We start from the raw sequence: 14,756 nt of genomic DNA on the forward strand, positions 1-14,756 counted from the left end.
AAAACATGTCATAGCTCCCTGTTTCTGATTAGAATACAGTATAAAGGATGATAATTTATAGGATTGAGTTGATGGACAGTCACTGCCAACTGGATGGTCTCAGTAAGATTTGCCTCCCCGCTCCATGTAGCCACTAAACTGTGACTTAGAAGACATGGGTATTTGGTTCTAAATAAAAAAGATGTTCATAAATTGAAGAGAGAGAAAAAAATGATAGAGGATTTAATTTCAGCAGAGATAATGTTTAAAATATGGTTTTAGTATTTGCTACTAGGAAAAACAGCTTATTTCTGTAACCTTCCACCAGAAAGCTGGGAGTCCTAACTATGGTGAGTATTTACTTGTCTGCTACTAATTTGTGGACACAGAAATCTTTATACTGCAAAACAAATTTACTGTTCCAGTTGCTTCCCTCCTTTCTTCCTATTGAAGAAGTATAATTTAAAAGACAAGTATAATTTGCTTACAAGTTTAAGCAAATTATACATGTGGACATAAACTGTCCTGATAAACTCAGTTATCACATAGTATGTAAGAACTAGGCATAAGAAGCTCTGTTTTTTTTTAAACCTCTGATTGTTATTAAAGGACAAACCTCAGCCCAGCCTCATTTTAAGTTGTTTCATTTTTGTTTTAATTTCATTTTTAATGTTAAATTGATAATAATTTCATACCCATACATATTAATTTCAAACTGTATACCTATAGACTATTGCCACTCAATGGGCTAGTTCAGCAAATATTGCCTTCAAGGTCAAATGAGGAATTTGATAGTGGGAATGGGGCGAGGGTTGGTCCCAAATCTTCAGAGCAACAAAAATTTTAATTTAACTTACTCTTAATGATTTTTTTCCCAAAACTTTGTTCATATTTAATATTTCTTGTCTATTTTTAACCTACCCCTTGAAATGAGTATATAATAATAGCTTTACTATTTTTGAACTAATATTTACCCAAAACATTTATCAGAAAAATATTTTTAGAAAGTAGATCCTTTATAGACCGTAATTCCAATACTATAGCATGATATTTGCTAGTTGTCTGTTTTAACATTTTTCACTTCTTGGAAAAGATAAATTACAAATTGCTTCTAAAATACAAACTTGGTAAGTCATATAATTCAAAATCTAGAAAAATCCATTATATATACAGATGCTCCTATACATATGATGGGGGTTTGTTTCAATAAAACTGTCATAAGCCAAAAACGTCATTAAACTGAAAATGCATTTGATACACCTTATTTACCAAACACCGTAGGTTAGCAACGCAATACCCTGTGAAGCATCAGTTGCTTCTCATCCTGATGGCCCAAATGACTGGGAGCCGAGGCTCATTGCTACTGCACAGCATTACAAGAGTGTCATAAAGCCTATTGCCAGACTGGGAAAAGGTCAAAATTCAAATTTCAAAGTCCAGTGTCCCATGAATCTGTATCATTTTCAGATTATCACAAAGTCAAAAAGGAAAAGAACAACAACAACAACAACAACAACAACAAAAAAACTGTAAGTCAAACCACTGTTAAGTCCAGGACCATGTATATCTGATTTTGAAACATCCAGAATGCCTCACAAGGACATGTCTAATTGCAGCACTGTGACATTATCTCTTCGTGCATGCTTCTGCTAATGTAAGAAATTTGGGTTCCAAATTATTTAGAAAGTCAAGTCCATCGTCTTCCTGTTTTTCACTGCAGCAACCTACAGAACCAGCTGGAGATCCCCTTCCTTCGTAGTTATATGTGAGGACATAGTCTTGCGATGGCATGTGGTCTTCATTCTGATTATACACATGCAACTTCTGTAAAATTAAAAGAGAGAGAGAGAGAGAGAGAGAGAGAGAGAGAGAGAGAGATTGTATTATTGTTTTAAACAACGTAAACGTATGAACATAAAATTTATTTTTTATTTACCTTTCATGTTTAATTTTTAACCAGTGTGTCCTCTAATGGATTCCTACACACAAAAAATGCACATGATTGGTCTATATTATCACCATATCATAAAGTCAATATATTTTACATTTCTAATAATCCACACAAATAATAGATTATGTATACAAATGCTATATTTAAGTATATCAGTATTATCATTATATTTGTCCTTATATTTTATTCTAGCATTCAGGCTAGTCCCCCTAGACAATATATATATATATGACTGGAATTTGAGCTTTGCTATAGAACATCTTTCGTTCTGAGTTAAAGTTCTGGCTTTACCAACTAACTATGACTTTGAACAAGTTACTAGTAAGACCTTAAGTCTCTATTCCCTCATGTCCAAAATGAGAATAAAGACAGTAACCAACTCACATGATTACTTTGAAAATTAATGATAAAATAACACAAGAAATAGACACTTATTATGCCAAGCATATTATAATTGTACAATAAATGTCAACTAAAATCACTATTATATGCAGTTGTAGAGTAGGAAAGAATTACCATATTGACTTCAGAATCAAATTTCCAAGATAATTAAAACATAGCAAAATACAGAAATGCACAAGATAATTCACTGAAATTAACAATAATCAATATAAACCACATTGCAAAAACTGGATTTTTTGTAATAAAGAAGTCGACCATATCTATTCCCATTGCTATCTTGTCTGCCAGACTGTCAAACTTCTGTTCCTCCTCCCTTTCCCCACCTGCATGCCCACCTTTCTCTAAACGGATGTTCCTTTGGTTGGCTGATGTTATCAAGTGCCTTTCTTCATGACCTTGTTCACCTTTCCTTTCATTAATCTCATTAGCAGGTGTGTACTCTTAAGCTTTCCTCTTTCTCAACCTGATCTTACATGAATACAAGAGTATTCATCCGTCTTCAAACAGATAAAGGATTAACATTTGAAATGACAAAAAACTAAAAATGCTAAGGACATATGATAACCTACAGCCCTACCACAGGATGTTGCCCATTTGCTGTCCACCCAAGGGACTAAGCGTCCAGTCCTTTCTACAATGGCAATGGTACCCTAGTTTCAAAGAGGTAAAAACTTAACATCAGGAAAAATATTTGATCCAGTGGCTTTCTATCCTAACTTAACATTTAAGTCACCTTAGAAACTTTTTAAAAGAAGCCAAATCAATTAAATTAGAACCTTTCCAAGTGGAGCATTGGCATTAGTATTTCCCACAATCTTCTTAAGGGATTTTGATGTGAACTGAGAATCCCTTGTTCTTTCACATTCTTGCTTTCTTCTAGATTAAAAACACTTCATTTTTGTGTGGTGATTTATCTACTAAAAAGATTTCATACAAAGGTGACATTTAAAAAATATTTCAAAATTGCTAAGAGAGCAAATCTCTAATGTTTTTACCATACACACATACAAAAAAAAAAAAAAAGGTTTCTTGGGTGATTTTATCATTCTACCTCATATATAGATACCATACCCAATATCAATATACAATTATAATGTGTCAATGTAGAATAAACTTAAAAGCTAAAAAACAAATAATAAATAAATATCTCATATAAATAATATTCATTTTCATTCTCAATAGCATACAAATATTTTTGTTTTCACATGCTTGAAATACATGCTTGAATTGGGAAATTTGGAATCATGACAAATTAGAATTTTCCCCATTCTTCTATATCAAAAGAATTCATGAGGTAAGTGAACACTTATATTTAAAACTTTAATAAAAGGTACTAGACCTCTAATTTTATGGAAGTGAATATGACAGAGGAAATGATTTTTTAAGTAGCTAATGTAACAAATCAAAGAGCTTATTTAAAAAATGACCAGAGAAAGCAAGAGAAAGAACATGGAACAATATATAAAAGCAATCTCTGAAAATATACACATATTAAACTTCAAAGTTGAAGCACGTAGGGAAACTCACTTCTCCAAGTCGGGGCTGAGTGAAATTGTGCCACTCGGAGTAAGTGTATCTACAGTTGTCCACATCCACGTGTCCTCCCCTGCAGGAATCCAGCGTGTGATGATGCCCAGCCCCCCGGCAGGAGTCCAGGGTCTGGTGTCCTTTCACCATTTCGATAGTTTCCTGCCCTCCATTTCTGATTCCAGATCCCAAGGTGCCACAAAAGCCGTGACTAGAGTTGTTGGCAGTCTGGGCTGTGAATCCATTAGCAGAACACTACAATTTAATACAAAATAAAGTAAAACCATCTGTGTTGGGAGGAAATGAATTTCAAATAAAGTAGCAAGAAGGCAAGGGAGAGATAACATTCATTCAACCTTCTATGTATTCATTCATGTTTTCAACAGACATTTATCAATATTTACTATAAGTGCAAAGGCACAGGGATACAAAAGTAGACATAGTCCCTCTGTGACTGCAAGAAGCTTTTATTCTAATAAGAAAAAAAAAAGATGAGACTTTTAAGAATGTGTTTACTCTACTGTGTAGGTGAACACAAAATGCTAGCAACACAGAGGTCAAAGATTAAAACACAATCCCAGAAAGAATAAGTGGAATAGACTGGGAAAACTCTGAGCTGAGGGACTAAAAACCTGTAGGAGTTGGGGAAGAATGCAATACTGTAGAAGAGTCTGGAGTCAAAGGTAAATGGGGTACTTACTGCAGGGGTCCTCAACTTCAGTGACTTGAGAATGGCTACCACATGAAGTTGAGAGAGAGGGAGAGAGAGACGGTGACAGGCACACAGAGAGATGAAAGAGGGCCAAAGGAGAAAAAGATTGCACAGAGAGATGAAGGAGAAAAAGTCCTCCATGATGTGCTAAAAAAATTCCAACTTTATCAATGAGATTATTGAGACCCAATGAAGTGTTTTAAATTATTACAGAGAGGAACACATTTTAAAAATATCATTCTAGATAATAATGTAAAAGATAAATAAGATGGAGACAAATTAATATCATGAAGATCAGATGGGGCCACTGAATTATTCCCCATGAAAAATTATAAGGACCTAAACCTAGGCAGATACTGATGAACTCAAAGTGGATGGACTCCATACAGAGTATTCTGGTGGCTAGATGGATGAGCAGCAAAGGGAGAGTCAGGAATGACTCCTTTTACTTGGCCAACTAGATAATAATACAATTCACTGAAATAAGAAAGAAAAATGTTCTTATGGGCAAGAGGAGGGTGAGCAACTCAATTTTTGGAGTCATGTATTTAAGACACATGAAGTTTCAAGTTGAACATATAAATATGCAGCCTTAGAGCTCATGTGAGAGACCTAATCTGGAGACATAATTCTGGGAGTCATAATTTTGGGGTGATAGTTGAAACCTCAGGAATAATTAAGGTACTCAGAAAATTGTAGAGCAAAATTTTAAAAGGGTTAAGGATAGAACCACAAGAAAAAATCATGTCTCAAAGCATGGAGAAGGGAAATACAGCTGTGACAGGATCTGTCTAAAACAACCACTGAGATAATAGAGGGAACTAAAAAAGTAGGACTCTGAAGCCATGCAGACAGGATTATGAGAAGGAGGGAATGACCAAGCAATTTTTAAAAATTTGGAGCATGATAAGAATTAATTCAAATACAGGACGTTGGGGCTGGGGTTATAGCTCAGAGGTAGAGCGCTTGCCTTGCACATGTGAGGCACTGGGTTCCATCTTCAGCACCACATAGAAATAAATAAAGTAAAGATATTGTGTCCATTTTTAAAAAAATCTTTTAAAAAAATACAGGATATGCCCATTGGATAAGTAAAAAAGTGGAAAAGTAGTCATTGGTGACCTTTGTCAAGGAAATTCCAAAAAGTACCGAGTAAATAGGAAGTAAAATTATAGATGAATCTGGTATATTTTTTTTCTCTTTCCAGAAGTTAGTTCAAAAAAAGAATGAGAGAGCGAGGGAGGGAGGGTAACTAGCCAAGTGTCAAGGAAATGCTTTGAAATGAAAGAGATTGATTAAACATTAACTTAGCCCTGGACCTTCACTCCAGCACTCTGGGCCACAGGTCAGGGGTTATTTATAGCAGTAAATTGCTGTGTCAGCTGACTATGCACCATTATGCTACTGTCACAACAAGAACCTTCACTATAATCAGACTGTCCATTGTGCCATCTTCTTATTGATTTAATGTTTCTACTATTTAATGTCTAGAGTCTTTAATGAAACTGGAAGATATTCAAGTTCAAATGATTTATATAACCTGAAATATATCTACAAGTCATGCATGTTATCTTGTTGCCTTTGGGGGGAAAAAATCAAAAAAAGAGAATTGAAAAGTAGCCATTTGGTGGCAGTGCTACCCCATATTTAGACTGCTGCTACAGTCAAATTCCATTATAAGAAAAAATTAATTCCTGACTATTAAATCTCCATGATGGTGAAATTTTGTCATAATAAATACATATCCAAGTTAATGAAAGACCTGAAAATACACAAAAATCTATGCCGATGTTGACCCCACAGTGCCAGACACTGGATCTATTCTCTATTTTCTTCCTGCTCACATTTATCTGCTTTCTTCCAAAGTTTCACAGGGTATCAACTACTCCCTACTCAGGTCAATAATTCCCCAGATTTACTTTTTCTGATTTTTCACCCAACCCTCGACCCCTCTGAATACTTTTAATTAAAACTCTGATACAAAACTAAAATCATCACCTTTCTTCATTGTACTTATGAGAATTTATGTAATCACTGTGAAATGTTGTTAAAGTTTGTAAAAATTTCCTTAAAATTATGTTCTGGCATGAATGAATGATACCAAGCACCTTATAGAATACTACTACTACTTCAACTTCTACTAATTATAATAATAGTAATAAAAGTGTTCCTAATAGAGAACGGGTAAATATGGTAAAATGGCCAATCAATACCATCAGATCTAGCATCAAATGGCAAAAAACAGATATTAAGTAAAGCTTATCAATTCCATTTTCACATATAAAATAAGAACTTACTATGACTCAGGGCTACTTAGCACCTAAACCCATTTTCTGACATACTTTACAATTGTGGAGATAATCATAGCATTCTGCAAGTAGACATGTCAAGCATAGATGGCTGTGATTTTGCATAATGATGAGAAGGAGGTAAAGAGTCACATGGTAAATAAGAAAGGCTTCCTCATTTGGAGATATAGAAAATGACACACATCATCATTGTTCCTGCCTATACCCTCTGCCACTTTATCTATACTTTTTACTTTGTCCTTCAAATTCAGTAAACAGCTAAACATTATGTCTTCAAAAATATGTCTTTTTCATTCCTACTTTAAAATTCACTTTTCCATTATCCTAATAGTGCTATCTCATGTTTAAACTCTCAGAATATCTAGAGCCTTAACTTCTTCCCTAACACACACACACACACACACACACACACACACACAAAAGGCTTTCTCTTGATCCCTCTTCTGATTCAGCATGTCAGAAGTGACTGGCATGATGTCACTCTCCTCTGAAAAAGTCTGGCCTGACTCTTCCTACCAAGAAAATAAAGTCTTTCTTGTGATAAAATCCCAGCTCGCACCTCTCCCTTTCAACCTTTCATCTGAAGCCTCTATGCCAACATGGTTTCTTCCATTCAAAGCAATTTATTTACTATTTGTCCCAACAGTCCCTAGACTTTGCCATCACCTTTATTATTCTTTAGACCATTTTCCCCTCTCTAGTTATTCTCTCCATATCCTCTAAGTTACAATGAAAGCCACACCCCTTTTCCCAGGCCTTCCTAGTTGATTCAAACCATAAAAGCTATACTTATAGATAATAGGTGTCTTTGAATTCCAACAGTGTTTTATCACACTAGTTTACTGTCATATTCTTATTTATCTTTTCCATTAGATTCTGTTTCCCATAAGAAGAGCCATGCCTTGTAAGTATTTTTTCATATCTATCCCACAAAATGATAAGCATAGAACTAAGCAGCTCTAAGGAAACAGGGTGACAGTAATGGTCCATATCCCCATTACAATTTTTAAACATTATTTTTCTACTTATCTTGAAAACTTTTAGAAAGTTTTTTAAATCTTATTACAAAATAATCAAAGAATAAGATTAAATGAATAAGCTTTGGAAACGTAATTGAAAAGAGCAGCCTAAATATTTTTGTCACAATAAATTCACATCAAAGAATCAGCTTTAAATCATAATACTAAAGAAAGAAAAATAATAATTCCAGAAAATTATATACTTACATTGTGTGCATACATGAAAATATAATAATGAATCCCATCATTATATACTACAATGCACCAGTTTAAAATATGGAAAAAAGAAATTTTTAAAAAATAGTCAATTCATTTGACTCAAAGTTCTCAAAATAAATAAATGAAGTAAAAAAAAATATAACTAAAACACAAATCTGGTTTAATATATTTAATAAATACTACTATAGAAACATTTGAATACTGACAATCCAAATACTTATACTTACAAAATTGGACCTGATTAGAAATGTAAATAAACTCCTATTTTGGAAAAGCTTCATGAGGATGAGTTAAAGGAAACAAATGATAGTAGATAAAGATTCATCAAAAAAAAAAAAAACCTACTTACCACTCTATCATCTCCAGGTGCTTCTGTGTTCGATATAATTAAGTTCTGCTGTGCTAAATCTTCAGGGAAACTTTTCCCTTTTCTGGCACTAACAACTCCACATACTAAAGTCAGCAATACAGCTAAGTTAAAAAACAAACAAACAAACTTAATTTAACATATGCAGAATAAAATAACCATGTACAACTACAATCAGTCCTCATTTCTCATAACTTAGGGGCTACTAGAAGAAAATGAAACTAACAAGCACAATTTCCCATGAATTATCTTGGCCTTCTAAGTTAATAAACCACAACTTAGCTTAGATTTTAAAATTTGAAAGAATCGTATATGTGATTTGATAATTTTCTGATTTAAGGGAATTCTGCCCACCACATTAAAGCATATGAGTTAAGTAACACATTTAAAAATCATTGACATTCATTTAAGACAAAGATACTAAAGAGACTTACTGATTCCCAAAAGGGTGACTATATAAAAAGATGACAAAACAGATCCTTTTCTTTTGGGGGGTAGAGGGCTACTGGGGATTGAATTCAGGGGCATTCAACCACTGAACCTTATCCCCAGCCCTATTTTGTATTTTATTAATACAAATAAGCAACTCAAGGTCCCTCTGAGTTGCTTAGTGTCTCACTTTTGCTGAGACTGGCTTTGAACTTGCAAATTTCCTACCTCAGCCTCCCCAACTGCTGGGATTACAGGCATGTGCCACCACGCCCAGCTCAAAACAGACTCTGTTCTAAGAGTAGATTTATCTCTAAGTATCTTCATTAAACCTAGTTTGCATCTATCTATCTAGAATTTTTGTTCTATATCATAATTATGGGAGGTTCATAATTTATGATAATAAAACCAATAGTAATACCAACAACTCTTTACAATGATTTAAGGACCCAATAATAGATTGGCAAAGCTACAGCCTCAAATCACCCACCATATGTTTTTGTATGGACCATGGGCTAAGACTTTATATTTTTAAATAATTGAAAAATCCAATAATAATAAAAAACAATAATAATAATGACATGAAAATTACATGTAATTTGAACTTTTAGCTTCTGTATCAAATTCTATTAGAATACAACTATGTCTATCATTTACGTATTTCCTATGGCTACTTTTAATTTCAAGGGCAGATTTGATTAAATACAACTGAAACTGTCTGCACAGTTTAAAAAATATGCTTTCATGTCCTTTATAGAAAAAGTGTACCAACTCTTGCCTACTCAAGAGTTCTCCTTTTCTGGTACATAGCAGATGTTCAATATATATATTTATTTTGTATAACTAAAAAGAACCAATAAATTATATATACATATTAATATATATCATTTATGCTATAGATAGATAAGATAGTTGGGCTGATGAAAAATAACAAACGCTTATTAGAAATTTACCAGAGACTATTCTAAGCATTTCAGATGAATTAACTCAGCTAATCCTCAGTGCTACCCCATACAGTAGGTTACTACAACTGTCCCCTTTTGCAGATTAGAAAACCTAAAGTTACATAACTTGCCCCAGGACCTATAGCTTGCGAGTAATAAGGGCTGGGTATAAATCCAGAATCTTGCTCTTAAGCACTACTCCTATCACAGAACAGAGCTAATCCAAGCTAGAGCATGGACAGAAGTAAAAGCAGAGGGAATTATGATGTCATTAGGAACTACATAGTTGGCAGAGGGAGGCTAATAGAATTCAAAATTTGCAAGATAAACCCAAGATGAGATTTCTGTGATGTGAACATCTCCCCCATGTCTTTGGCTGAAAGGCAAGAAGACATGAAATGAAAGGCTTTTGTGAACTCTCATATCAGGATTTTTGTGAACTCTCATATCAAGAGATGCTTCTTTTTAGCCCTGAAAGGTGTGGTAACACCAGGATCAAGGAATAGAAACTGTATGTTAGTAGATTTAGTGCAATCTAAAAAAATATTTAACAATTCTGTCCACATTATGAAGTTTTCTATCTCAAGAAAGAGCATGTTTCCTTCCATAGTAAGGTCTCAAAACAAACTCAGATAATAACACAAAGGGAACTTTTGAGGATATTCACATCTGATGGATGCTTGCACAAGCTGACTGAAGACCCATTCCTGCACTCAGATCTTCTATTATGCATGTGAACATGAAGTAAGTGACAATACTTACAAAACAGTAGTGCTATGCCCAGTAATATTGCAAGGATGGCCCATTTTCCAAGTGACACGTCTGCACTTCTTGAAGTTGAGACACACTGACTGGGATGAGTACAGTCACAGACATCAACTCGCAAGTTTCGGGTTGCAGATTGGCCCGCTCTGTCTTTCACAGTAATAGGAATGATATATTTTTGAAGTTCAGCATTTTTCCGGTATGACAGACGGGCAGCTGTATCTGTAAGAAAATTTTGTAAAAAATAAAAAGTTGTTTTCGAATGATCGTGTGTTTTTCCCTTAGCATCTGTTTGATCACACTTGTTTTTAAAGGCATTATTCTTAGGAGTTGCCAGCCATATGAAAATAAATATAAATGGAGAAATACCTTCAACCCTTTCAAGGAATACTATAACTTAACATGTTACCCCTTATAACTCTGTGGAAGGAGGCCATAAAGAAATAATTTGGCATTGGAATGACCCAGTAGCCTTCCAGCAATATTTAATATTCCTATCTATGCAAACTAGTAGTGCTAGATTGAATCTTAATATACAGCTCGAGCAGTTTTCTTTAGTACCAGTTCATACACACATAAAGAATTTGCATTCTCTTATCCATTTACCTCTGTTGTCTGTTCCTTATCTTTAGGGGGAAAGAAAGTTTTTAAGGCTCTCAATAGATCTTTCATGATTAATGCCTTACATCTGGAAGTAATTGCAACACCAAAAAGCTGATTGTGTCACTCAGACTAATTATAAGACTGATGCAAAAATAGATAACGAACATCATAACAGTTTGTTTTCATTAATGTGATAGTTTTCTCCCGTGGTCTTAAAACCTTACTTTAAAAACTCCACAGACTTTCAATGGTAATCACAACCTCCTTGAATTTTTATAACAGACTTAAAAATATAACCAACTAGCAAAACATACATACTAGAAGTCACCTGGAATTTCTAAGCCTTGATGAATGTACTGTTATAACTCTGAGAACTTGAAGAGTTTGGGCTGAACTTCATATCTTAAAGTCCTTCAGGGAATGTGAATTACTGCTTGGGTTAATTTGGGAGTCTTCAAGACCATAAATGTCTGGAGTGAGACTTTCAAGTCCCACTCCTCCTTCAAGATTACCAGTTGAGCCATGATCATGTTTTATTTATTCACAGAAGTGCAGCCTCTGATGTTCCTTATCATTCAGTTATGCCCTCTTCAAATTGTCCTCCTGTCACCAATGTCAACTGGATACAGTGCTGTCTTCCGAGAACATTTCCAGTGCACAGCTGCTGTCACCTACTGTCCAAAGTCAGTTTCCTCAGTCTGGCACCTAAGACTCTTCATCGCCAGAATTTCCTCCCAAACTGAGCATTCCTATAAAAACCTTCTAGACTCTAATAACAACAATCCACTTATTCCTCTAGTATGTTTCTTCTTTTATGAATACTTCTTAATCAAATATTGATTAAATACTTTTTAAGCAGTTAGGAATTGTTAAGCACTGGACTAGATACTGGAAATAACAAAGAATTACAAATCTTGTGAGAAGCTCATGTGCTAGAGGACAGAGGAACCCATGTGACAATACAAGATGAAAGGTGAAATAATGCAGGTACCATATGGCTGTGGTGCTGCTCCTTATAATTCAAGAAAGACTTCACAGAGGTTGAGCATCCCAGCTGGGATTGTGTCTGTTATTCATTCATACACACACACACACACACACACACACACACACACACACCTCCTTGGGATCTTGAACACTGCCTAATGCTAGGTACTCCAAAAATATTACGAATCAATATGAAGTAAGAAATAAGAAAGGAGTTGTTCTAGGAAGAAGGGACAGAATATCCAAAAATCCAGTTGCATAAAAGAGCAGGACAAATCACAGTGGTTTCAGAGACTGAGGCAGGAGAATCGCAAGTTCAAAGTCAGCCTCAACAACTTAGTGAGGCACTGAACAACTTAGCAAGACCCTGTCTCAAAATAAAATACAAAAAGGGCCAGGGATGAAACTCAGTAGTTAAAGCACCCCTGGATTCAATCCCTGGCACACACACAAAAAAATGACATAGTAATAACAAGACAACAGAGTGAAATGTGAATGAAATACAGAGCACTGCACCCCCCCAAAAAAAAACTGTGATCATAGGAGGTATCTCTTGGAGGTTTCAATGCCAAGGCCCCTTTTTCATATTCCACCATGTTCCTGTACAGAATACCACAGTATATTTGTCTCATTCACCCAGAGTTCTCACTTCCAGAGCCTGCTTACAATACAATTTAACCTACACATCTTCTGGTCTCTCTTTTCCCTGACTGGTATTAATTAAAAAACACAATGAAAGTTTATCTTAACAATAAGCTGCCCAATATTTTGATAAGCATATTTTGTCTGTCTTGTAAATGTAAATTTTGCTTGCATAAAAGTCATGATTCCCTTCATTTTATTTATAATATGTAACACACTCACCACACAGTATTTGTAAAAGATTATTTGACCTCCTGAAAATCAATTTTTGCATTATGTTTTGTGTAAGTAAACAAGTAAATCCATCCTCCAGTAATTCTTTCATTTCAGAGCGTATAAATCACGAGTTTTGACTAAATACCATTAACTTTGTTGATGGTCCATATTCTATTGACTTCTGGAGAGGTGTTTGCCAAGCTGAAATGAAATGGAGCTCCATGGACAGGTTCATCAAGATCGATGGCTGAAATGTCAACGTAAGTCATCTTTGGTTTGCAAACTACAAGGTAATCTTGAAGTAACTGGGGCGGGTTGTCATTCACATCTTCAATGTTCACTGCAAGCGTTCCAGTACATGATCTGCCATCTGAGAAGAGGAAGAAACCAGGTTTAGCATTGCTTCTAAATCCTTGTTTTGTGGTTTCTTAAGGGGAAAAAAAGTCATTTATAATCTATATATGACATATGAATTCTTTTAAAAAATTTTTAGTTACAGATGACAGTAGAATGTATTTTGGCAGAACACACGTACATAGAGTATAACTTATTTTACTGAAGATCCCACTTTTGTGGTTGTATATGATGTGGAGTTTCCCTGGTAGTGTATACAAACACAAGACTAGGAAAGTTATGACCAATTAATTCTATTCTTTCCTATTACCCACCCCTCTCCCTTCCCTTTGTTTCCCTGTGTCTATTCCAATGGATTTCAATCTCCTTTGTTTGGGGTTAGCATCCACAAATCAGAGAGAACATTGGGCCTTTGGATTTTGAGGATTGGCTTAATTCACTTAGTCTGGTAGTCTCCAGTTCCAATGATGTATGAGCTCTTTAAAATTAACTCTCCGATTATTACAGGCATGGTGAATAAGAACATGAATAAATAAAATATGCAGATAATTTAAAATGATTACTGCTGTTAATAATATCAAATAAAAGTTTTAACACATCTTTTAGCAGAATCACTACCAAATAATAAATATAAATGTCTGAAATGCAAATCCTGTTTCCTTGAGTGCCTGGTGCAAATGTTAATAAGCAGCGAGGCAGTTACAGAAATTTATCCTAACTTTGGTTAGGTTTTAATCCCATCGTGTATTTAAACCACTCAGGGAAATTTTTAAAATATATGATTCCCAGGCTCCACAACCAGATATTCTGATTCAATTAGTCTAAGGTAATATCTATGCCTTGACATTTAAATTTTAAAACGAAGCCAGACTTGGGATATTCTAGGATAATTTATGAAACATAATTCAAGGAAAGGATCATCTTGACCTAATAATCACCTGGACTACTTAAAAGCTCAATTTACAGTGACACAAAGAGACCTGCAGGAATCTCATGAGACTGTTTCATCTAGTTCTAGATTTAAATTTTATCTTTGTCCTTTAACATAGAGAACCACATAAGCAGTTGAGGTCCTGCCATACATCTTGAGAATACACAGATAAATAAGTGATGGGTTTCTGTTGCTAAGCAGTTTCACCTTGTTAGATGATTAAGACAGATAAGAACAGTCTTTAAGATAAGTTCTAAGAATTGCATATGCTTATCACAAAAAATAATTCTGCACAGGAATGATTGTAGTTTGTTCTCCCATTCCTTTACGAAATACTAGATTGTTTTTTGTTGTTGTTGTTGTTTTGTGTTTTTTTTTTTTTTTTTACCTTGGTCTATTG

General features: G+C 34.6%; 1 protein-coding gene across 1 annotated transcript in view; it reads right to left on the bottom strand.

Annotated features, from left to right (window-relative positions):
• Window positions 1-1,931: 1,931 nt before the first annotated feature.
• LOC308631658 (desmocollin-3-like) overlaps window positions 1,932-14,756 on the bottom strand; it is a gene marked incomplete at its 3' end in the record, with an annotated part of 39,852 nt that continues 27,027 nt past the window's right edge. The window contains exons 11-15 of the mRNA XM_081263032.1: window positions 13,217-13,498; window positions 10,621-10,845; window positions 8,468-8,589; window positions 3,860-4,114; window positions 1,932-1,958 (exon numbers count right to left, since the gene is read on the bottom strand). Of these exons, the coding sequence (XP_081119158.1) occupies window positions 1,932-1,958; window positions 3,860-4,114; window positions 8,468-8,589; window positions 10,621-10,845; window positions 13,217-13,498 (911 nt within the window). The remainder of the gene's footprint in view (window positions 1,959-3,859; window positions 4,115-8,467; window positions 8,590-10,620; window positions 10,846-13,216; window positions 13,499-14,756) is intronic.

The sequence above is a fragment of the Spermophilus citellus genome (assembly GCF_964194105.1).
Source record: "Spermophilus citellus genome assembly, chromosome: 12".
NCBI classification, from domain to species: Eukaryota; Metazoa; Chordata; class Mammalia; order Rodentia; family Sciuridae; genus Spermophilus; species Spermophilus citellus.